Source organism: Trichosurus vulpecula, chromosome 3, assembly GCF_011100635.1.
Source record: "Trichosurus vulpecula isolate mTriVul1 chromosome 3, mTriVul1.pri, whole genome shotgun sequence".
NCBI classification, from domain to species: domain Eukaryota; kingdom Metazoa; phylum Chordata; class Mammalia; order Diprotodontia; family Phalangeridae; genus Trichosurus; species Trichosurus vulpecula.
Window position 1 is genome coordinate 60398986 of NC_050575.1, and position 25684 is coordinate 60424669.

Consider the following 25684-nt stretch of genomic DNA (forward strand, 5'->3'; position numbering starts at 1 on the left):
AAATACTAACTCTGAACAGATATATGTTCATTTGTGCATATGTTCATGAATACATGTATATCATATGTGTTCCCATGTTGTGTGTATGTTGTATATGATCGTATTACATGTGTTTGTGAACATGTGTGCATTGAATATGTTCCCATATTGTGTGCCTATATGTTATGTGTCTTCATATGTACATGTGATCATGACCTATGTACACTGTAACAACATAAGTCTTCCTATTTATTCATCCCTCATCACAAGCCCCTGGTGCAGATCAGGCCATAACTCAGCTATTATAAGCTCATTTTTTTCTTTAAATATCTTAATGAAGGTTATGTCAAGATGTTTGAAATCCCAGCTGGGGCAAGACACTTGCTCATACAAGAGACAGATTCTACCCATCACAACCTGGGTGAGTATAATTCATGGCTCTGGGCATTAGAGTCTCTTGCAGGGCTGGCTTGGCATTAATGTGAGTCCTAAAGCTGGGCTCTGGATTTGAGATGGAGGGCCTTGTCTTTGTAAATACTTCATAGGAGTCACATAATATATTTTGAGGTCCTTCCTTGAAAGGGTGAGTGTGGGAGGACAATTGAGAAAACCATTCATTAGATTAGCTATGAATGTAGGTATAATACCCCAAAGCCCACTATGCAGTTAGGGCTTTCAGATTGAGAAGGAGCCAAGATTGGAAAATGGACTAATGAGTCCAGTCCATTGATCCTGTGTGAGCCAATTCCTCCCCCCCCCCCAAATTTAAGGATATTTTGGGATGGGAGACAATCTAGGACCATCAGGGAGCAAGATGCTTTGGTGTGGGGCTTCCAAGAACAGGCTCTATTCCCTCCATGATATCCCTGGCAGGTGATCATCCAGCCTCCCCTGTAAGCAAATGGGGAATTCGCTACTTATCAAGGTATTACAATCCACCCCAGGATAGCTCTAAGCAGCATGTTAGAGTGAAAAGGGAATTGGATTTTGAATCAGAGGACCTGAATTCCGGTCCCAAGTAATTACTTATATGACCTTGGATAAGTCACTTAACTTCCACTAGGCTTAATGTCTTCATCTGTAAAATGGAAAGGTTGAGCCAGATGATGTCTAAGATTCTTTCCAGGTCTCAGTCCTATGATTCCGTGAAGGGTGTTTAACTTATCTCCTATTTGTGTAACACTTTACAACATACAGAGCACTTTCACATTTTCACTGTTGTTGTTCAGCCATTTTTTTGGCTGTGTCCTACTCTTGATGACCCCTTTTGAGGTTTTCTTGGCAAAGACACTGGAGTTGTTGGCCATTTCTTTCTCCAATTCATTTTGCAGATGAGGAAAAGAACTGAGGAAAAGAGGGCTAAGTGACTTGTCCAGGATCACACAGCTAGTAAATGTCTGAGGCCAGATGTGAACTCAGGTCTTCCTGACTCCAGGTCCCTGGCGCTCTATCCACTGTACCACCCAGCTGCCCAACACTTTCACATACACTATTATGGACTCTGTGGGGTATCCAAGAAAAGATGGCATTATCCCTATTTTTAAAATGTGGCAACTGAGGCTCAGAGGGGTAAATTGACTTAACTGAAACCAAATGTCTAAAAAGAAAGAAGGTGAGGTTTTTCCAGTCTCCTGACACTCACCCTAGTGGTTTTTCTAGGACTATACCACGTGGTCTTCCCCCAAACCCTGCAAGATGGGTTGGTGTTCTTCACTGTCTCTGAAGATGGCCCAGGCACAGGCAGTATGGTGAAAGGTGCCCACACACTTTCAGATCCTGCCTGAGGAAAGGTGGCATTGTCTGGTGGGGTGGAAAGAGTGAACTCAACATCAGGATTTCTGGTTGCAGCTGCATTTCTTTTTTTGCAGTAACAGCAGTATTTTTTTAGTAACAGCAGTATTTTTTTGTTTGAAATGCTTTTATTATTACCTTAAGAAGCATAAAACTCAAGTGAACATATACAACCCTTAGGTGAACATCTTACCCCAATTCCTACCTTGCCTTTGAAAAAAACATAACAAGTGAAAGAACAATCAAGGAAGTAATATTATACCATGTACCCTGCCATTGAGCCCTGTAATCCTCACAATGGCATCATCTGACCCACTTCTGCAATCTAATGACCTCTTTGCCTTCCCATTTACCCAACCACTGCATCCTTAGGACTTCTTGGCCTTTCCATACACCCTGCTGCAACTGCATTCCTTGCCCAACGTATGACCTCAGACAAGTTTGATCCTCTCTTTGGTCCCAGTTTCCTTAGTGTGTAAGCTGTGTTTGTGTGTGTTAAAGTAGTCTCCGTGTTTCAGTAGTAGAAGATTGGATAAGAGGAAGAGGAAAAGGAGGGGAGGAAGAAGGAATTGGGAAGTCATTTGCCAGGGTGGCTTTAGGAATTGTGAAGATCGGAGATTGAATTTAGGTATGGGAAAGTTGGGAGGACTTGAGAAAATGAAGAAGAAAACTTAGACTGAGATAGAAAAGAAATGAGCTTGAAGAAGAATTCAAACAGAAGCATTTAAGAAGAGGAAGAAGGACTTTAGTAGGAAAAGACTCATGGTTAAGAAAAAGAGCAGAAAGAGGGGAGTGGAAGAAGGAAAAGGACCAGAGGAGGAAGGAGAGGGGTATTGGTAAAACAGTGCAGAGGTTAAGACAAGGGAAAGGAAGTTAGATGAAATTGTCAAGATGCTAAAAAGGCAAGAAACAGAGGAATAATTCCAGAGCTGAAGGTACCCCAAGAGCAGTTTGTCACAACAATTCTCCGTGAAACCTATTAGCATCAGAGCCGAGATGGACGATCTTAACAGCAAGTGTGGAGAACACGGTAAATTTTGCACTGGCATGTATATAGTGTGCAACATTGTTGGCCAAATGGTCGTTTCTGCTAAAAGTGCTGGCCAGTCTGTCTCCACAAGCAGACTCAAGGACTGTCTGTTTTTCACATTATCATTGAGAACGAAGTATTTCTTCAATGTAAAAACAAAGATGAAGAAATAAGGGATCTAAAGAAATAATTGTTATTGTTGAGTCATTTCATTCGTGTCTGACTCTTCGTGGCCCCATTTGGAATTTTCTTGGCAAAGATACTGGAGTGTTTTGCCATTTCCTTCTCCAGCTCATTTTACAGATGAGAAAACTGAGGCAAACAGGAATAAGTGACTTGCCCAAGGTCACACAGCTAGTAAATGTCTGAGCACAGATTTGAACTCAAGTCCTCAAGTCCCCCTAGCTGCCCTAGGGGATTCTTAACCTGTGTCTGTGGCTTGAGGGTAGAAGAATGGTACACAGAAGATAAAAGGGAAAAAGACCCGGTGAAGCAACAGACCTATGGATCTTCCTAAAGAGAAGAGATCTAGACTCCATGATGAAGAAACAACTGCTTTCCCTCCAAATAATGATCCTGTGAATCTACAGATGTTATCAATCAGTCAGTCAGCAAGGGTTTATTAAGTACTTACTATGTGCCAGGTGCTGTGATCTCTTATCAAGTAAGAGGATCGTTTTCAGGAAGGATCAGAAGAAGAGATGCGTGGTGGTAGCTTACAGCTCTGTGTAGAAGCTCACTGAGGTGGCTGATAATAAGAGAAAGGCCTACAGTTTATCCAGAAAATGACAGAGAACCTTCCATGATTTATCAAAACAGATGACTACTCTTCACGCTTGGTAATTCACACGGACAAAATCAATGCATTACCAATTACACTGTTGGTAATTCACATGGACACAAATGATGCTGAATCCAGTAAATATTGCTAAGGTTTGTGAAGTCTTAGGCAAAAAGCTGAAGGATTTAGGGATATGGGTGTTTTTACTGCTACTGATTGAAGACTGGAGAAGAAAAAGGCAGATTTAAAAGTACATAAGTGGCTAAGAGGGTGGTACCTCAGAATTTGGATTTCTGGTCCACAGATTAAAACTGGGGAATGATGGGCTCTTGGAAGATGATCGAGCCCACTTAACAATGGCTAATAAGAACATACTCACATGAAATCTTACAAATAGAATCAAAAGGATTTTAAACTCAAAAAGCAGAGTAAAAGAGAAACCTGCCTATGAATACCAAACAATCTATATGCCATAGGAAGTAGTTACAGTGTAGTAAGAAGAATAGACATTGAAAATCACTTGAGAAAAATCCAAGAAAAAAAACCCTTCAAACCTGTGGCCTCAGGTACAAAAATGCACAAAGTATGAATAACCAGGAAAATAAACAAGAGATCTTAATACAGGGAGGAAAATTTAATTTTTTTGTTATCACTAAATTGATGGGGTAAGATCCATGATTAGACTATGACTTTAGAAGGATATAGCTTATTCAGAAGAAGCAGGATAGGTAAACATAAGAGATCACACATTATTACACATTAAGAAATGTGAAAAAGTCCAGGAACCAAAAATAAAAACACATTGGAGAGCATTTAGATGAAAATCAATTGAGAAAGAAATAAAAGTAATATTATCATTGGAGTATATTACTGACCACTGGGACAGAAAGAAGTAGGTGAGATTCCACAACATATCACAGGTCTGGAACAGGAATATGATATATAGTGATGGGAAATTTCAACTATCCTGAAATCTACTGTTCTTCTTTTTCTCTTTCTCTGCCCAAAACAGAGCAGATGGTAGTTTTTTTTTAATTGCCTTAATAATAATTCCATCCTTTAAAAGGGGAATAGCTAATGAGGGAGACATTTATTCTGTATCTGATTCTTAGCAGCAAGGAAGAACTAAGGTAGAAATGATAGAACCTTGAGGATAAAGTGACCATGCCAGCCTAGGATATGTGATTGGGAAGAAGAGAAATGCCAGGAAGGCACAGTATGATGTGAGCTCTGCATAGATTTGAGGAAAGCAGTCTTCAAAAGTTTTAGAGGAAGAATAGGTGGGATACCATGAACCAGAATTCTACTGGGAAACCATCCTAGGAAGGATGGAAATTTCTCAAGAATAAAATTTTTTAAAAATCCAAAAAAAACTACAATAAACCCTGTGCCTCGGATATTTAAATAAAAATGCACTAAGTATGAATAACTGGAGAAGCGAACAAGAGATTCTAATGTAAGGAGGTGAAGCACCAAGAGTGCTTTCCTGGTCACTGTCTCCTAAAGGGGAAGGGGTACCCCAAGCTTATATTTGTAAGCATGGCTCCTTTCCAAGAATGATAGTTACACAAAAGATCACCATGAATAGAGATGCATGAGTAAGTGAGTAAACTCATTCATCCACGCAAATAGTAAACAAAAATCAGAAAAGTTATACAAATTAGAAAATACCAGAAAATAATCTGAATGAATGAGCTCTCTCACTGAGAAACAAGATATCTCAGCTCAACCAACAAAGGAGCTCCAATATAACTAAAAGGGGAGAAACATCCCAAAGTCTCTAGGGAGGCGTAGTAGAAATAAGGGACATATTGAGAAGTCAGCGTCCCCCCTCCCCCCATATGTCTGCCTTCCAAAGTCTGTCTCTCTCCACAGAGTTGGTCCAAAAGAGAGACTATAATTGAATGGGCCTCTCTTGAAAGAGGAATGAAAAAGAATGTCTCTCTTTTCCAAACTTCTCATGCCAACTCGACATGCAATGAGAAATCATTCTTTCTATCAATTCCAAATCACACCTACACAGCAGTAGGCAAAACACCCTTGGGCAACCAAGGTTATGAAAAGAAAAGGCAATTCTGATGAGGTAGAAAAGGGGAAACTTACCTAAAGAGATCAGTGTTGTCACACAGGGAATTCACTGACCAATTTATTTTTTTTAATACACAATAAACATATAGACGAGGAGATAATAGAGAATGAATACCAAAGGGTAGCATACTCCCTTAATAGTAATAGCAAGCATTCTAAAACTCAGAATGAACTGAGACTAATGAAGGAAGCTAAGGTTAACCAAAGAATTTTTATGCTATATTGACAGGGGGAGGGGAGGGAATCACTACTCAAAGAAGGGATAGGAACACTACTTGATGGTGAGAAGAAGAGATTATCCATTTCTGCTTTTGCTTTTGCTTCTGTTTTCTCTGCCAAGGAGAACAATCTTTCAACAAGTAAGGACAGAGCAAACCTAAACTAATAAGGAGTTGATATCCAAGTTAAGCAATGAGATAATAGTGGGAGGTGGGAGTCCATTAGCTACCTTTTATGAGTTCAAGTTGCCGGGATCAGATGAATTCTATCTTTAGATAGTAAAAGAACTGGCAAATGTGGTTACTAAAACAGTCATTGATCTTCAGAGGAGAAGATGGGGTGGAGAAAATGGAGCCTGCTCACTATAGGTCAGTGAACTTGAATGTGATTCCTGCAAAAATTCTCAAATGTATTATTAATGGGACGGTTAGTAAGCATCTAGAAAAAAAGAGATAGGGATAACAAATAGCAATCATAGGTTCAAGGACAGACCATGAAAATTTTTAAAAAAGGAAGAAGAACAGACCATGAAAGGCTAAACTCATTCCATTTTTTTGGCCCAGGATTATTAGATTGGTAATAGGAAGTGCTGAAGATATAGTATACCTAGATTTTATTGGACAAGTGCCTCATGCAGTTCTCATTGAAAAAATGGGAAAATGTGGTATCACAATTAGATGGATTCAGAATAAATGGATACCAAAAGTTGTCATTTATTGTTGTTATTAGTGGTTCAATGTCAGCTTGGAGGATCTCAAGAGGACCCCAGAGATCTGTGCTTAAGCCCTGTGCTGTTTTACATTTCTATCAGTGATTTGGATAAAGGTCTAAATGTCATGCTTGTCAAATTTGTAAATGGCATAAAGCTGGAAGGAATAGCTAACATATTGGATAATACTGGATAGGAGTCAGAATCCAAATAAATCTCAACCTTGAGATAGCTCTAATAAGATTCAATATAATAGAGAGAAATTTAGAGTCTTACAATTAAATCAGAAAATCTCCTTGACAAGCACAAGATGAGAAAAGTAAGAATGATCAGCAATAGATAGAAAAATTATATGGTGGGAGAGGCTTTGTCGATTGCCAGTTCCGTACAAGCACTTCAATAATATGATAATGCAGCCCCTCTCCCCTCCACCACCCCCCCAAAAAAGACTGCATTAAGAGACTTCTGGTGTCTAGAACTAGGGAGACAATTAGCCTGCTGCACTCTGTCCTGATTAGGATATGTTTGGAGTACTGTGTTCAGTTCTGGGGACCACATGAAAAAACTGGAAAGGGGCCGGGATGAGGGCAGCAACCAGGATGATAAAGAATTGGTTGAATGAACTGAGGAGTTTAGTTTGGGAAAGAAAAGACTTAGGGGGACAAAAGAGCTATCCCCAAATATTTGGAAGAAGGATTGTACTTCTTTCTACTAAACCCCAGAGGGCAGCACAAGTAGAAGTCAAAGATACAAAGGTCCAGATTTAGACTTGATAAAATAGGGGAATTCCCTTGATGAGTAAAGAAAACTTCCTAACAATTAGAGCTATCCAGGAAAAGAATGAACTTCCTCAAGAAGGAGGGGTTTCCCTCTTAATGAACACCTTCAACCATAACCTGGATGACCAATTCTTTTTTAAAAAAAATTATTTACTTATTTTTCATTTTCACATTCACTTCCATAAGATTTTGAGTTCCTAATTTTCTCCCCATCTGTCACCTCCCCCCACCCCAAGATGGCATGCAATCTAATACAGGCTCTATATATACATTCATATTAAACCTATTTTCACATTAGTCATGTTGTAAAGAAGAATTAGAACCAATGGCAGAAACAATGAGAAAGAAGAAACAAACAAACAAAAAAGAGAGCAAAGGTTATGCTTTGATCTGCATTGAGACTCCATAATTCTCTCTCTGGATGTGGATAGCATTCTCCATCATGAGTCTTTTGGAGTTGTCTAGATCCTCGCATTGCTAAGAAGAGATAAGTCTGTCAAAGCTGGTCATTGCACAATGTCACTGCTACTGCGTACAATGTTCTCCTGGTTTTGCTCACTTCACTCAGCATCAGCTCATATAAGACTTTCCAGATTTTTCTGAAGTGCACCTGCTCATCATTTCTTATAGCACAGTAGTATCCCATTACATTCATATACCACAACTTGTTCAACCATTTCCCAACTGATGGGCACTGGATGAATAATTCTTGACTATCAGGGAATTCTCATACCAATATAGGTTGAACTAGATGGTTTCTGGGGGCTCTTCCAACTCTGATCATCTGTGATTTTTTAAAATTAATATTAAGGCATCTCATTCATCATTCACCTGAATACTAATTGAAATTCTTCTATTTCTCTGTGATGGAATTGATTGAGATTCTCATAGATAATTTTTAACTGGAGTGGGTGTCTAGCTAAGGACCCATTCATTCCACCCATGAATCATTCAAATCTCTATCTTAGTAACAGTTTTTTATTCTAGCATTTAGGATAAACCTATCACAGCTACTTTGTTGGCATTGAGGTTTGCGCCTGCATAGGATCCTGAGATTCATAACTGGAAAAGACCTTAGAGCCCATACATTCCAACTACATTTTACAGAGCAGAAAATGGAAGCCCAGAGAGTTTAAGTGCCCAAGGTCACATAGCTAGTAAGGAGCAGAAGCAACATTTGAACCCAAGTCAAACTCCAGTGTTCTTTCCACTACTTCTCCACAACCTGTTGAGGTGTCTTCCCCCTTCAGGTGGGCAAAACCTCAGGAGAACATGCTTGCCAGTTAGTTTTGTGACTTGTGTTATATGTTTTCTGCATGTACCCTGGTAGACAGTGCTACAAAGACTGTCTCCTCCCGGCACCCCTGAAATGCCCCAGGTCTGTTCCATTAGGGTGAACCTATTATAACAGAGACAGAAACAGGAAAGTTCATGCTGTTCCCACCAGGAATGAAGCAGAGTTTCATTAATGTTGAGGTAGCATTAAACAGGAAACCTCAGTTCTCTTACTAGGGTCTATATTCTTTAGCCTTTGGCATGCTTGGGCAGTCACTGATGATCTCTTTCCATCTAGTAATCATATGAAGTATAAGATAATAGATTTGATCAGGTTTCTTTATATGGTCAGCTTGATATTATAGGGGAAGAAATTATCTCTGTAGTCATGTAAAATCTGTCCAAAGCTTAGCTCTGCTGTGTGGCCTTGAGCCAGCAAGTCACTTTCTCTTTTTGTGCCTCAGTTACCTCATCAGTATAATGAGGGGGGTTGACAAGATTGCCTCAAAGATCCTTTCTAGCTCCATGATCTCAAGAATAGGACCTTTAGCAAGCAATGCAACAGAATTATGGGTGGAGACAGCTAAATGTGTGGCCTTTACTTCCATGGGGGGCAACCACATGTGGATATGCTGGGGGTACTGGAAGCAGGGAAGCCTGACCAAGTACCTCCAACTACTCTGTCAAATTTGAACACTTTGACCAAGGAGGTTATGGGCCCTGGAGCCTCTGAGTACAGGATGACAGCCTGGGACTGTTCTGACTTCCCTGGCAGAAACAAAGCCCTTTACTCTGACTCATTGCTCTCCCTTCTCCCACATTGGCTAAGTGTCCTGACTTTGGATGGCGGTTTTGGGGGGTGGGTTTCTCTTTTGGATCCCCAGCCATCAAGAGCCAAGAGACGGGGAAGTTTATTTTGAATGAGGAAAACTTGGTTCCTGATTCCAAAGTCTTCATTGACATGGGTGTGGAATGGGAATATCGAAATGATGACGATCGAGAAACTGTCCAGACGATGGGCCCTCTCTATGGTGCCATAACAGTACTGGTGAGTTTGAAGGCAACCTCTGGAGCTCTCTGAGGAATCCCTAGGCTCTCCAAGACATTCATTTCAAAAACCATCTTTTAACTTCTATTGGCTATGTGTCCAAAAAATCAATCAATGGGCATTTATTAAGAACCTATTATGTATCAGACATTGTGCTAGGTACCAAGGATACAAAGGCAAAAATGAAATAGTTCCTGCTTTCAAGGAGCTTACATTCTACTCAGTAATTATTTTCGTAACTTGCATATACATAAGTATATATGAAATAAATACAAGGACAGTGTTGGAGTTGGGATAAGAGACTGTGCTGCCAGGACCATAGTTAAACACCTGGGGTAGAGATTCTGGAAAATAAAAGGATCCTCAAGCATGGATTAAGACATGCAGCTGGGTGGACATTTAGAATTCTAGACTTTCTCTGGAGTCCTAATATACTACTCTGAACCTTTCTGGAATTATCTCATTACTGTTATATAGTTTCTTTCCCCCAGGGCCTGCCCCTTGAGCAGTGGTTTTTAGTTTCCTGGTATTAATTGAATGCCTACCAAACTTCTTCTGCCTCTGGGGAGCCTCAGGTCACCTAAAGTTAAGGCCTGTTAGTAATATCACCAGGGTGGTATGGTAAATAGAATTTGGGATCATAGTTGTCTTTTTTCCAGTTGTGTCCAACTCTTCATGACCCCATTTGGGGTTTTCTTGGCATAGATACTGGAATGGTTTGCCATTTCCTTCTCCACCTCATTTTACAGATGAGGAAACTGAGGCACACAAGGTTAAGTGATTTGCCCACGGTCACATAGCTAGTAAGTGTCTGAGTCTGGATTTGAATTCACGAAGATGAGTCTTCCTGATTCCAGGCCTGGCAATCTTATATCCATCATGCCATCTAGCTGGCCCAAGACCAATTCAAATTCCAGTTTTGCTATTTACTATCTGTGCTTACTAAGACTTAGCCTCTCTGAGCCTCCCTTTCCTCAACTATAAAATGAAGGAGTTGATATCTGAGGTCCTTTCCAGCTCTAAATTTCATGATTTACTGCCTTCCTGAGAAGTGGGAAGGACAAAAAAAAAGGAAATGGCAGCCATTTCTAAGTAAGTGGCAACGATCTCTAGGTGGCTATGTGGGCAATGATGAAAAATGTTCCAACAAATTCTCACCTAGCATTCTGGGTGGGAAGGCTTCATGAGTAGCTTTCGCTCTCCTCTGCTGATGTTCTTACCCCTCTTCTAGGGATCAAGGTCTGTGTCTGTCAATAGCCTGTGTACCACTGCCCCCTGATAGTCATATGTGTACTGAAAGCCTACATTTTGGTGGGTCTGATGCCAATAGGCCACATTAAAAATTCTTCAATACATCAAGGATCTGTGATTTAGTTGGGATGGAAATTACCCCCACTAAATCTTATCATAATCCATCTGTAAGTTATGAATGATTCTCAACTCTAATAATAAACAGTACTTATTTGGGTACTTCAAAGCTTCTAGTATACTAGGAAGCAGAGGGGTCCCAGCAAAAGAGGACTGACAGAAGCAAAGTATTTTTGTCTGTCACATGACTTACTCTCCACTGAAGTCCTATGTTGTCTCCTAATTGTCGTGGGGCCAAGACCTTTTAGAATCTCTGGCTTCTTTCAATACTCAACTCCCAATCCCAGCTGCTACTGCCTTCCCTTCTGAGATTCCCTTCCATTTATTATATGTCTTATATGTATCTATTCTTTTTATGTTTTGTTTCCCCCATCTCGATGTAAGCACCTTAAAGGCAGAAACTGTTTCAATTTTGTATCCTCAGGGCTTAATACTGTGACTGGCATAGAGTAGTGACCTTGGGTTTTCAAAGGCTATGCCAGGAAAGCTCCAGATACTGTGGGTCCTACCAGACTAGAAAGCCTTTGAGGTTGGGCCTGGCAAATGGACAATGTATCTTTTGTCCAAGTATCAATCAGTCTGAAGTGTTGAGGAAGTATGGTTAATGAATTCATCACCTAGGGGCCTACCTTGTGGTAACCAGCCTCTCCACTTGACTAGGCTGGTCCTCAGAGAACAGATATCTGTCACCTTGCCAGTTTGATAAAAATTTGATAGACTCTGTGCCCAAAAGGCATAGCCTACAGGAACCCTTGTCACATGCAGATCACCATATTAACCATCCAAAACCATGATGAGGGAGATGGAAAAAGATTTTTGATGTAAACTAAGGTCAAGGTAAATAAAAAAACCCTCATATTGACTCAACTAATTGTGCCCAATAGCATTGAGTCACATGATCAACAAAACCATTCAAGAAGGTCTCTTCTAAGACCTTACTCTTCTCTTGAGATCCCTGTAGACCCATCCCCCAGCTTAGATATATTGCCCCAAATGATAATTGGAATGACTACTGGAATCACCGGGATTCTTAATCCTGGAACACTACGACTATAGCCGTAGCCACACCAAGTGAAATGCGGCTTCTTTTAAATGCATCTCATATGCCTGGCCATTCTTGGAGAGCACAGGCCAGATGAAGTTGATGATTTGAGAGCTTAGGGGATATGACTTACTGAGGTTGAGTTAATTCTCTTTGTCCTTAAGTTACTTGTATAGACACAAAATAGCCACTCTGAAATATGTTCCTATATGCCAGTTATGATCTTAACGATACATATTTGAAAGAGTCTAGATACTGAAATCTCCAGAGTTCTCAAAAAAATTGCTCCCACTGAGCAGCTCTATTCAACCTCTATTGTTCATGGCAGATCTTAAAGGCTGGAATGGCAGATGGGCATGGCAGATTAGAATTGGTCTCTTCTATAAATATAGATTAGAAATGGGTAAACAAATTAGAAACAGTCCTGAAGCAGATGGCCATATACTGTCCTTTGTCATTGGGTCTCAGTATAACTAGAGTGATTTACTGGGGTGTTTTGCTCTGTACAAGCAGATTAGCACCAATAAATCAGTTAATTGACAAGCATTTATTAAATCTCTCTTACATATAAGGCGTTCCTCTTGGTGATGGGAATATAAATATAAAAGTGAGACATTCTCTGTCAAGAAATTTATAGTCTACCAGGGAGGCAACATATTCACTGATAAATATGTAAGATATATACAAAAACATAGTGATGACAAGAGAGGTAGGAAAAGGACTAGGAGCAGGGGAAAATTTGTAGAGGCCTCTTGATGGCCTCTTGGTCTGAGCCTTAAAGGGAATGAAGGATTCTAAGAGACAAAGATGGGGGGGGGGTGGAGGGAGAGAGGGAGGGAGGACATTTAATTATACATTAAATTAAAAAGACATGGAGATCCACCTTTACAATGGCTCAAAGGCAGGAGGGAGAATGAATCTGAAGTAAATGTGGTTCTTCCCTATGTGGCATTGGGTAGAGGAGGGAGGAGTTACCCTCTTGCTTCCTCTTTTCCCTCAACTAAATTGTAAATTGGAACATTGTTCAAAGCAGCATCCAGGAACATGTGCCTTTAGTGACTGAAGGTCCCTGATAAACAAGAGACAATGTAAGACAGAAAATAACCCATGAGAAAAAGAAGTTAGAATTCTAGTCCACCCTACCTCAGTCCAGGCTTCCCAAATGACCACCTGCTAAAACTTGTCCATCCTCAGTGCATCCTGGGAGAGAGAAAGATCAAATTTATGGGTCTAAACTTTCTTACCCTTTCCTCCAAATATTGGGAGGGAGGGTGAGTCAGTTACCTAGAAAAAAGTCAAGGCGTGCCTTGCAAATGTGTTCTAAATCCCCTGTGGCATCCATCCATATGTGTAGGTCATTCCTCATGGTGATGCCAAGATCTCTTTGACCTACAAGTACATGATCCACGAGGACTCCCTGAATGTTGACAACAACAATGTTGTGGAAGACTCTGTGAGCCATGAGTGGGCCCTGAAGAAATGGACTCAGTGTTCCAAGCCCTGCGGAGGAGGTAAGTTTCTTACCCTCATTCAGAAAGAGACCTTTGCAATGAGGGAAGCAAGAGAAAACGAAGACCTGAGGCCTGGTTCTTGTTTTCCAAGAGCACTCAGTGTCATGCGGGAAACACATGCAAAATATTTCAGTAACAATGAAAAAGAAACACGATGAAAGGCCAACATGAGTGATGTGAATAATAGGTACCATGGATGCTAATTTTTAGAAGGGAACTAAGATCTTGAGCAAGACAAAGGGAAAAGCTTTCTAGCAATCCCAAAGCAAAACAGACTGAGTAAAGAAATAGTGAGTTCCGCATTTCTGGAAATGTTAAAATAAAAGTTAAATGGTCTCCTGTCAGGTCTGAGCATGGTAAGGGCCTAGACTCAGGTAGAGGCAAGAAAAATGGAAAAGAAGCAAATGAAATTAATGGGAGAAACATGTATGAAGTATCCAAAGGACTTGGTGACTGAGAAGCTATTAGGGTTGAGCAGAGCCTTTATCAAGAGGTCAGGGGAAGTAGAGGGAGGAGTCAGAGTGTCAGGAATGGTGACAGAAAAAATGGAGATGCCATTGACAGACGTGGATAGGGAGGGAGTGATGTTGAGAAACAGAGTAAGTTTGAAGAGAAAAATAAGGAATTCCTCTTTTGGATGGGTTGGTTTGGAGATCATAGTACCATAGTGGAAATTTCTCGCATCCTTCCCCTTATCACAGCCATCCCCTGAGTTCAATCCTTGATCACCCCTTACCTGGACTATCATAGCCTCTGATTGGTTTCCTTGAATTCAGGTCCCAATTCATTCTTTACACAGCTGTCAAAGCAATTTTTCTTTCCAAAGTCCAGAGCTGACCTAGTCACTACAATGTTCAATAAACTCCACCTGCTCCCTACTAGCCCTAGGATCCAATAAAAGCCCTTCTGTCTGTCTCTAAAGCCCTTCACAATCTAGCTCAAGCCTACCTTTCTAAATTTATTATACATCACTTGCCTCACACTCCTCAGACCAGCCAAATTAGCCTTCTTATTGTTTATCACACATGCTGTTTGATCTCCCACCTCCATGCCTTTGTACATACTGTCCCCCAGGCCTAGAATACATTACTTCTTCATCATGATCTCCATTCATCCTTCCTTCCTTTCAAAGTTTTGCTCAAGGGCCATCCTCTACCTGAGGTCTTTCTGGATCCCCACCCCCTTCAACCACTAGAGCCTTCCACACAAAATTACCCAACATTTGTTTTGTATATATTTTCTATATATTCTATTCTCTCTGTATATTCTGTATGTATTCTGAACTCAGGAAGATGAGTCTTCCTGACCCCAGGAAGGTTATCTCTATGTCTGGGAAGACACCATGTCTGGTATCTGGCTCAGTAATTGGATCTTGCACAACAGGTGTTAACTGGTGGTGACTCTTGTATTTTGTGCTTGGTTATTGTAAAATACATAAGGATAAAAAAGGGAATTCCTGGTAGCTGGCTTCAGATGGAGATCATTACAGGTCTGAGACCTAGAGAGACTTTTTCTTTAAATGTCTTTATGTAAATAAACTCTTAGGGCAGCTAGGTGGTGCAGTGGATAGAATTTAGGACCTGGAGTCAGGAAGACTCATCTTCCTGAGTTCAAATCCAGCCTCAGACACTTACTAGCTCTCTGACCGTGGGCAAGTCACTTTCCTCATCTGTAAAATAAGCTGGAGAAGAAATTGGCACGCTGCTCTAATATCTTTGCCAAGAAAACCCCAAATTGGGTCACAGAGAGTTGGACATAACTGAAACAACTGAATAATTATTAATAAACTCTTCTGCAAATTTTTTTCCACTAATCTAGGTTTCCAGTTTACCAGGTATGGCTGTCGAAGAAAACTGGACCTCAAGATGGTACATAGAAGTAGTTGTGACTCCATTGCAAAGCCTAAGCCGATTCGTAGAACATGCAACCTTCAGGAGTGTTCTCAGCCAGTGTAAGTGCTCTCCTTTCCTCTCTACCTCCTGCATCCAGCCCCTAACCCCAGATAGAGATCAGACCTCCTGCTTGCATGAAATAGGATCCCTGAGTCCTCTCTGGATTCCCTAGAGCCCTAAGGGAACCCTGCCCACACCGCAGTGTTCCCTGTTAGTGGAGATGTGGACATGTGGGAGCAGAAAAACTTCATTAGGGACAATTACTTTGCAGCCCCTACCCTTGAACCAATAGCCTGCTTCTCTGGGACCAGGTTTAAGCAACCTGCAAGGAGCTATTCCTGTTGCAGAATGAATTTTGTAAGTGGAAATGATTCTTCTGAGAAGGTAGCTACTGCTGACCGATTGACTTCTGAGTAGGGGGATGAGCCAACCTGACTGCTCAGAGACCTAAAGTCTGTTGTATATTGAATATATATCGTATACTGTGTGTGTATACACACACATGTATCCATATATTGTATGTATACGTAATATATAGTATGTATTGTATACAATAATGTATGTGTGTATATGTATACATATATACGCATGTATGTGTATGTCTGTACATATGTATGTATACATTTATGTATACATGTGTGTATACATGCATATATAGTATATATTGAAGTCAGATGTGTAGAACAAGGGTGGTTATAATACTAATGCTTTTCATAGGCAGGTAGGTGTCACAGTAGACAGAGGTCCTGATTTGGAATCAGGAAGACCTGAATTCAAATTCCGCCTTAGACACTTATTAGCCATGTGATCCTGGGCCAGTCACTGAACCTCTTTGTGCCTCAGTTTCCTGATCTGTAAAATGGGGATAATAATAGCACCTGCTTCACAGGGTGGTTGTGGAGACCAAATGAGATAATATGCATTAAAGAGCTTTGCAAACCTTAAAGTGCTATGTAAATGCTAGCTATCATCTTCATTATCATCATCATCATTATTCTCTCACTTGGTCAGAATGCATCTAGAATACTGTGTTCAGCTCTGAGTGCCATATTTGAGGAGAGAAAATGATAAGCTAGATAAGGTCCAATAAGAAAGCAACCAGGATCAGGAGGGTAAAGAGAATGGAAATTATCCCATATGAGAATTGTCAAAGGAACTGGAAATATTTAGCCTGGAGAAGACAAAACTTTGGGGCCTAGCATTGTTTTTGAATTTCAGAGGCCTTTAAGGTGGAAGAAGTAGACTTTCTCTGCTTGGCCCTGAGGGCAGAGCTAGGAAGCAGAGGCAGAAGGTGTGGACAACCTGGCCTCAGCTCCAAGTTAGGAACACTTCCTGACAATGAGAACTGTCTACGAATGCGATGCGTAGCCTCAAGTGGCACTCGGATCCCCTTTCCCTGAGGTCCTCAAATGGAGATTAGGATGCACTCAGTGGAAATGTTAGACATTCCTGTTCAGGTATGAATTAGACTAGATGCTCTCTGAGGTCCTGAGATGCTGTGAAACGCTAGTTAGAAGTCAAGGAAAGACATAAGGAGCATCTGTGAAACCCTGGTGATGGGCTACATGGTCCTTTGTATTTTCTAATCCAGACACCTGGGGAGCACTTTTAAATAGGTGCTAAGAGAACAGAGAAAGTCTGACTCTGAGAGTCAGTAGGAGTACCCATGGTTCTATCCAGGATCCAGTCAAGAAAGCTGGGCCTGCACACCAAGAAGCCACCCCTGGCCCTTTGGATTGATTCATTAGGAAAATGCATTCTGGTTTGAGTCTATCCTTTTTTTTAACCTCCAGTCCATTAAACTTGTCCTTGAAGGGAACGTTAAGCTGATCAGACCCCAAAGAATCCCTAGGGCTTCCTATTTAGGGATATGACAATACCCCAGGCATAGGAATAGTGTGTCTACATGAGGGGAGTAGAGGGATCCCTAAATTCAACAATCATTTATTAAGCCTCTACCATGTACAATCACTGGTTATACAGAGGTATAAAATGTCACAGTCCCAGACCTCAGTGCATTTAGGATCCAAGAGATCTGAAAGGAATGACAAAGTCTATGCAGGTAAGTGTCGTACCAAGGAGAGAGTGATTGGGGTAAAGGAAATCGCTGTGAGAAATGTTAGGAGGAAGAGGTTATCTTCATTTCAGGGGTTGGGGAGAGGGAAGGGTTCATCCTGGATGCCAAAGGAAAAAGGATTTCAGCATGCTCAAATATGAGGGTGGTCAGAGTAGCTCCAGTAAGCACTAGGCAGATTCTCAAGAATCCTCCTGAGGACTCCAGTTCCACTGGAAGAAGATAAGAGAAGATTGTAGGACTAGGTGGGCCACAGGCTCTCCAAGGACAATTGGAAAGAGAGTGAGAATTATCACTCCAGCTCCTATCATTTCAGACTTTCAGACTCCCAAGTCATAGTGGCTCCAGCACTCCAGCCAAAAGCAGGAAGAAGAGACACAACAGAAACCAAATATGTCAGTCAGCAAGCATTTATTAAGCACCTACTATGTGCCAGCCACTGTATTAAGCTGTGGGGTAAACAAAGAAAAGCAAAAACAGGGTCTCTGCCTTCAAAGAGCTTGTGGACTAATGGAGGAGACAACATAAAAGCAACTATATACACACATACAAGATAAATACAGGGTAAATTGGAGGTCATCTCACGGAAGGCACTAACATTAAGGAGGACTGAGACAGAAGCAATAGCAATTCCATTTGCTTATGGGCTACAGGGCTGAGGCCCTGGTAGAGAGATAAATGCTCTAGGCCATTCTTTGAGGGCTCATAGAGGTCCTTGCCTGCTCACTAAACACACCCAGGCAGGAAAAAAAGACGCTGGTTTAGACCAGGTGGTGCCTTTGGGATGTACCCATTTCCATCTCGGCAGCCAGTCAAAAGTCTGTCTCTTTACTGTGCGGTGAACAGACTGAACCCAGTTACAGAATGTTTGAGCAAGCTCCCCAAGACCGCAACGGGATTGTATCATCCCACACTGAGCATATTCATTAGAGCTGGGCTTGGTCAGTCTCTATCAAGAAGCAAATGGCTGTTTTAGCTCAGGCATCCCTCTCAGAATCCTCAATTAGCCAACCAACAAGCATTTAACAAGTGCCTGCTGGGTGGTAGATACAAATGCAATGACCTGGGGATACAAATGCAATGACCGAAACATTACTTTCTCAAGAAACTTATATTCTGATGAGTGAAACAAGAAATATATAGGCATTTATGTTTATACTTATATGATATACACACATATATATACACACACATATATATATATATATACATTTTTGTTGTTATTCAGTCATTTTTCACTTGTATCCAACTCTCCATCACCCCATTTGAGGTTTTCATGGTAAAGATAGTAGAGTGGTTCGCCATTTCCTTCTCCAGCTCATTTTACAGATGAGGAAACTGAGGCAAACAGGGCTGAGTGACTTGCCCAGGGTCACACAAGTAGTAAGTGTCTGAGGCCAAATTTGAACCCAGGAAGATTAGTCTTCCTGACTCCAGGTATGTACGTATATGCACACAAGTATGTGTGTATATATACACATACATGCAGAATACACATAAACTGCCCTAGAGTGTCTACAGCAACATGGCAAGCTCTACAGGCTGAGCCACTGGTAAAGCTACTGATGATGACAGCACCCTATGGAATTCCTTTACCCTAATCACTCTTCTTGGTACGACACTTATCTGCATAGACTTTAGCACTCGTATCAGATCTCTTGGATCCTAAATGCACTGAGGTCTGGGACTGTGACATTTTAAACCTTTGCATCACCAGGATGGGTTCAGTCCCACCCAGGGGAATTAATGGTATTCAGGATGGGGAAAGTAGGCCACTGTGTCTCTGGGGCATTTGACTCTACGCTAACCACCTTGCCAGAACTCCAATAAAGTGCTTTAGCACAGATTTTTACCCTGCTAGTGTTTCACTTCAATTTGGGTCCAACTGAACTCAGTTTTAAGCAGAAAATTAGATGTGGCAACTTGTAGGGAGTCAGAAAGATTTGGAAGTTTGGAAAATGGTGATTTCAAAAGATTACCAGATGGATTCTAGTGAAAGGATACCTTTAGGACTATTGAACATCAGAGTTGGAAGGGACCTTTCAGATCGTCCCAGTCAGCCATCTGCTTAGCTCTAGATATGGGAACCAGACTCATGAGGGTTTAAGGAACCTGCCCAGGGTAACACAGATGGTTAAGTGTTAGAGATGAGACTCCAAGCCTGGTCTTCTGACTTCAACACGAATGCTTTTTTCCATTTTGCTATGGTTGGCTCACCATGTAAGAGGCAACTCGTTACACTGGGAAATCTCTGAGGGAAGCAACCACAAGACCAGGACTAAAAGAACTGAGAAAGTTAGGAATGAGAAGGGAGATGGCTTTGGATGCTGGAGCATATCCTTGCTCTGTGTTTAAGGAAAGGGATGGAAGAAGTTCCTTGCAGGCCTGGGCTCTGAAGGCAATATGACTGGAGGTTCACAGGGTAGAAATGAGGAGAAATAGGAATGAGAAGTTTCTCAATCTTAGCAAAGATTGGGAAAAAACTTTATTGTCACGCCAGAAGGGACTTCTGTTTTGAGGAAAAGGGGTGGATTTGTACTGATCTACAGCTGAGAAATTACTGGTTTTCTGGGGTACATTGGGCCCTTAGCAAAAGTTTAGTGACCAGGTAGAGCATTTGGGAGAGCTGCCAGCCTGGGAATCAGAAGACCCAAGTTCTAGTCCTGGGAGGCAGCTAGAGGGCTTAGTCTATAGAGCTCTGGGCATGGAGTCAGGAAGACCTGAGTTCAAATCCAGCTTCAGATACTTACTAGCTATGTGAACCTGAGCTTGACCTCTGGGCTGGCCTCAGTTTCCTCAACTCTAAAATAGGGACAATAAGAGCCTTGTAGGGTTGTTATGAGGATCAAATGAGATAATATTTGTAAAGCACTTAGCGTAGCGTTTGGCACACAGTAGGTGCTATATAAATGATTATTCTCTTCCCCTTCCTACTTTTCTAGTCCTGGTCTGCCAGTCATTTGCTGGAAGACTTTTCCATTCTCTGGGCCTTGGTGTCTTAGCTGGACTGGATGGTTTCTAAGGCCCTTTCTAGCTCTGCCATCTTATGGTCTAAGGCTCTTTCCAGCTCGGATGTTCTGTTTTCTAAGATTTCTTCTAGCCTGTGCTCTAAGGTCACTTCCAGCTCTGTTACCTACTGCCTGTTGGACTTTGGGGCAAGTCTGAGCATTGGTTTTCTCATCTCTACAATGAGAGGAGTGAGCTGGATCAGTGGTATCAAACTCATGTGGAGATAGGAGCCACCAAACCATGTGTAAGGATACCTGCAGGCACGTATTGACTTAAAGTTGACCATTATCTGTTTTGTTGTATTTTTATTTGTTTCATTAAATATTTCTCAATTACATTTTAATCTGGCTCAGGCTGCCCTCCAGAGTATTGTGGACTGAATGTAGCTCACCGCCACATGTTTGAGACCTCTGGGCTAGATAACCCTAAGGTCGTTTTCAAACTTTAGAACCCATGATCCTAAATTTCAGACAGTTCTGTGTGAGAAGCTAAGACATCATCTTTCTGCAACATCCTAGTCACCCCACTATTGCTCACCTATGACCCAAAGCCAACCACACCCACCCACCTCCCTCGTACCTGCTGGAGGGTACTGCTTGGACAGATGAGTACAAGCCTTTCCTGCATTTCTCTCTTCAAGGGAAGTAACTGATCTCCTACTTATCCAGAAAGTCTATCCTGGGGTTGGGAACCTGTGGCCTCAAGACCACATGTGGCCCTCTAGGCCCTCAAGTGCAGCCCTTTCAGTCACCTGAGGACCTAGAGGGCCACTTGTGGCCTCAAGGCTGCAGGTTCCCCACCCCTGCCCTAGCCCCTCTACAATCCCTTTCAAGATGCCACAAAGACACAATAAATAAGCATCATTGAGAAGGTCATCTGCACCTCCTTTCGTAGACTCTTAGAATCTGTGGAAGATTCCAGAATAGAAAGCTGGAAGGAGAATATAAACATTAGAAGAGCTCTTAAAGGTGTAGCTAAGTGTCTCAGTGGATAGAGCACTGGAGTCAGAAGGACCTGAGTTCAAGTCTAGCCTCAGACACTTACTAGCTGTGTGACCTTGGGTGAGTTACTTAACCCATATTGCTTCAGAGAGAGAGAGAGAGGGAGAGAGAGAGAGAGAGAGAGAGAGAGAAAGAGAGAGAGAGAGAGAGAGAGAGAGAGAGAGAGAGAGAGAGAGAGAGAGAGAGAGAGAGAGATTAGAATATGGAATGTCAGAGCTGAAAGAGACCCAAAGAAATAGAATGTTAGAGCTGAAGGACACCTCGGAACATAAACTGTCAGACCTGGAAATGACCTGAGAACATAGAAGTGACCTTAGTACTCAGGTTCAAATCCAAGGTCTAGGCAGACTGCATGTTCTCTGGCTCCAGATGTTGTGTTCTTTCCTCTGTGCTGTCTCCCTTTGAATAACCTCTACCAAAACACAATATTTCTACACCACCACCTGCTCAATAGTGTCTGACTATCTAAGCCTACACTATAAATAGCCCACTGGTGATAATTCCATCCCATCCCAAGACATGTGAAATCAGGCCTGGGCTTGAAAAGTCTGGCTTTTTGCCTCCGTGGTACTAGAGTGTGAATGGTTTCATAGCATTTCCCTCACCTCCAAATATAGAACAGAAAAATCCCAACTACACAGAGGTGGATTTGGGCCATAGGACTCACTCTGGGTGTATGTGAAGCACCCCCCACTTTTAGCCTTGTCTGTATCAGTGGGTTTCTCCCGATGGGACTTGAGGTTTTCTTGTTCTGACTCCCCACCGCTGCTCTTGGCATCTAGAGCCTAAGGAAGAGCCATACAGGGCATCAGGTCAGAGTTGGATCATTCAGAACATTGAGGCGAGGGCTAGGGATACACAGTGTGTGGGGGAGAGACAAGGGAGTTGTATTGGACCAAGCAGGGATTAGAGTAGAAGCCAAGGTGCATACATTGTATCAGAGAGGAAAATAGGAACCTAGAAGGATGAAGGGTAAAAGACAAGAAGGGGGTTCATGCAGTATCAGGGTAGGGGCAGAGGGTCAGAGATATACAAGATATCAAGTTGGCGGGGGCAAGGAGGCCTGGCCATATAGGATACTAGAGAGGGTTTGGGGTAGTAACTCAGGGCTTTCAAGGCCTTGGAGTGGGAGGCAGGAATGCATACGGCATTAATGATTCTGAACCCAGGCAAAACAATCTGTTCCCTCCTGCCTACTGTTCATATTGGTCGGTCTTGATAAGTTCCCTGTGTCATGCCCTCTGATTCCCTAGGATGGCCCTGAGCCCTACTGAGTAAATACTCGTGAAGCTAAGCTGCATGCTCAGTCATTCCCTAGCCATGGTCTGTTCCTTCTCACCCACCAAAGGCACCCAATCCAAATCTGTATCAAATACTTTTGATCTCCCAGTGGCTCCCCTCGGGCCTCACAAGAGTGTCATGGGAGCTGTTGCCTGATACTCTCCTCATACCCTCTGTGGATCCAGCCCTTTCCTCCTTCCCTGTTCTCTTCCAATAGTAACCCCCAGAACCTTATCCCACAAAGTTGGGAGTTAGGAGAGGTAGGCTTCAAGAAGCTCCAAATCTGAGGGTGCTAGAGAATTTACCTTTTTTTGTTTCTGGCTCTATTAGGTGGGTCACCGGAGAATGGGAGCCATGTAGCAAAAGCTGCGGAAAAACTGGTTACCAGATCCGCTCAGTACGCTGTGTGCAACCTCTGCACGACAACACCAATCGCTCTGTCCACACCAAACACTGCAATGAGGCCCGTCCAGAGGGTAGGCGGGCTTGTAACCGGGACCTCTGCCCTGGACAGTGGAGAATCGGGCCCTGGTCCCAGGTAAGCTTCGCCTTCCCCATGCATCCTAGAGAAGAGGCCCAGTCTCCAGAAGCCATTGCTACACCTCAGTGGTTTATCAGTGGAAAAGTCATGGTGTACGCTCTCAGAGCCAGAAGCCTCTCTGAACCCACACACACCAGGATGAAAAGGACCTTAGAGGTAGTCACTGCACTCAGACACTAAAGCAGATGGGGATGTCGCAGTTGCCAGATCCTGGTAGACACAAAGATAACCCTGGATGCTAAAGCAGTACACTACAGACACTCAGGGAGCAGACCAGTTCCTTCACTGTAACATGAATGAAAATTTGGTGGTGTATTCTGGTCCCAAGAGGGGTAATTAGAAACACAAGTGGGTCTCTGTTAGGAATGCTAAGTTGAGAAGACATTGGGGTTGGGAGGGAAGGTCTGGAAAGCTTTGAGGAGAGGAGTCAGCAGCCCTGAGGGGACGACAGAGGCAGAAATGTGAGGCTAAGGATGAAGTCCTCTCTGGGGCTGATAGAGCAGATTCTGTTGGACACAGAGCAGAAATTATCCAGTTGAAGACCAGAGAAGATTCCAATTTGAATATGGGGATTCTGACAGAATGAACAGGTCCCAGATATGGAACAAGACCTAAAAGAAGGGAAGGAAGGGGATAAATGAGAGCTGTCTTCTAAAATTTGGCTATGTGGAAGAGAGGCTGGGGGTGTTCCATTTGGCCTCAGAAGACAGACACAGAGGCAGTGGGATGTGGAGAGGCAAACTGAAGCTTTATGTCAGGGAAAACTTCCATCCAACTGGAACTATCCCAAACTGAAAAGGCCACCTTGGGAGCTAACGAGTGGGTTCCCTCTCGCAGGAGGTCTGCAGGCAAAGGCTGGATGACCACTAGTCAGGTGTGATGTAGAAAGAATTCTTGTTTAGGTATGAGCTGGAGCCAGGCTCCTCCTCCAACATTGCTTTGTTTGCCTTAACAAACAGAGAGCATTTTACAGACCAAGGAATCTGTCAAGGTAGGCAGATCTATCTTATGCAGAAGTTAGTCATACAGATGAGATTCATGGAGGTTGAGCACAGATCCAGGCTCAAAATAGTCCCCTTGGGAATATCCTAGTCATTCCTCTTTGAGGCCTCCACTTCTTCCTGGCTGATTCTCATTGGCCCTCCCTCCTCTCTGAGAGGAAATTTAAATCCAGACAGGGCTGGGCTGTGTTCACTGTGTCACTTGTCATGCCTCTGTGATTGAGTACCACTGGAACCACCTCTCCACTTGGGTTGAGGAATGGGAAGCCATGCAAGGAAACCCTGGAAAGCTACAAGAATAAGAAAAGGCCCAATCCCTATTCCATAAGCAGACATGCAGGTCAGTGGAAGGAGCCCTGGAGTGGGATTTGGGAGACCTGAGATCTCCACTATCACTAATTGTAGCTCAGCTTCCTCCTCCGTCAAACAAGGTGGTGTAGGAGCAGCTGACCTGTAAGGCCTGCTCCATCTCTGAGCATCTGTGGCTGTGACTGCCTGGAGGGACTCAAGTGATTGTGTGGATACCTGGATACCTGGGCTTTGTAAAACTTGTGCATCTTGGCTGAAAATGCTCACTCAGATGGGAGCAAGAATGAGCTGTCCATGTGGGGCCACTTCTGATCACTTACGTAAAGCTCTTTGTAAGCCATAGAGTACAGTGTGAGTGTGGATTTAGTAGCCCTCCTGTTGTTGTTGTTCATCCTTCCTTCTTAAAGAGGACCAGTGATGTCAGGAGAGTGATGTCTTGACTCGCAAGTGAGTTGGATTTAAGTGAGGCAGGGCTGTGCATTCATCAGCCACACTCTGTCCTCCAGAGTCATTTAAGTCCAGTGGCAAGACAAAGGTCAGGATGACTAGCAATAGCTCCAGATGTAGCAGGGAGACCTTGGCCTTTTTAATCTAAGATCTTTCCCAGGTCTCAGTTCTTCTGAGGCAACACCCATTCAGTGATTCAGAGATTTAAGGCTCAGTAAGAAATGAGGCAAAAGATGGCCTAGTCTGCCTACTCAAAAATAAATAAATGAATGAATGAATGAATAAATAAATCCAGCAGGGGAAGACCCTCAGATTCTCTGGCCAGAACAGAAATACTTTCTATTTACACTCACTCTGAGCCATCAAAACCAAAACAATGACCAAGTGAGACTTGGTGTGGGACCTATTATAGGCCAATCAGTGAAAGCCAGTGTGATTTAGGTTTAAGGCATGGTCTAGTAGCTCCATTTGATTATCAACGAGCTTTGTCAAAGCCTGATTTTCCAGAG

General features: G+C 42.5%; 1 protein-coding gene across 1 annotated transcript in view; it reads left to right on the top strand.

The window, feature by feature from the left end:
• Positions 1 to 25684, top strand: part of ADAMTS2 (ADAM metallopeptidase with thrombospondin type 1 motif 2) — a 472420-nt gene that overhangs the window by 432930 nt on the left and 13806 nt on the right. Inside the window, exons 15-19 of the mRNA XM_036749669.1 lie at positions 320 to 400; positions 9536 to 9699; positions 13464 to 13620; positions 15439 to 15571; positions 23208 to 23415. Of these exons, the coding sequence (XP_036605564.1) occupies positions 320 to 400; positions 9536 to 9699; positions 13464 to 13620; positions 15439 to 15571; positions 23208 to 23415 (743 nt within the window). The remainder of the gene's footprint in view (positions 1 to 319; positions 401 to 9535; positions 9700 to 13463; positions 13621 to 15438; positions 15572 to 23207; positions 23416 to 25684) is intronic.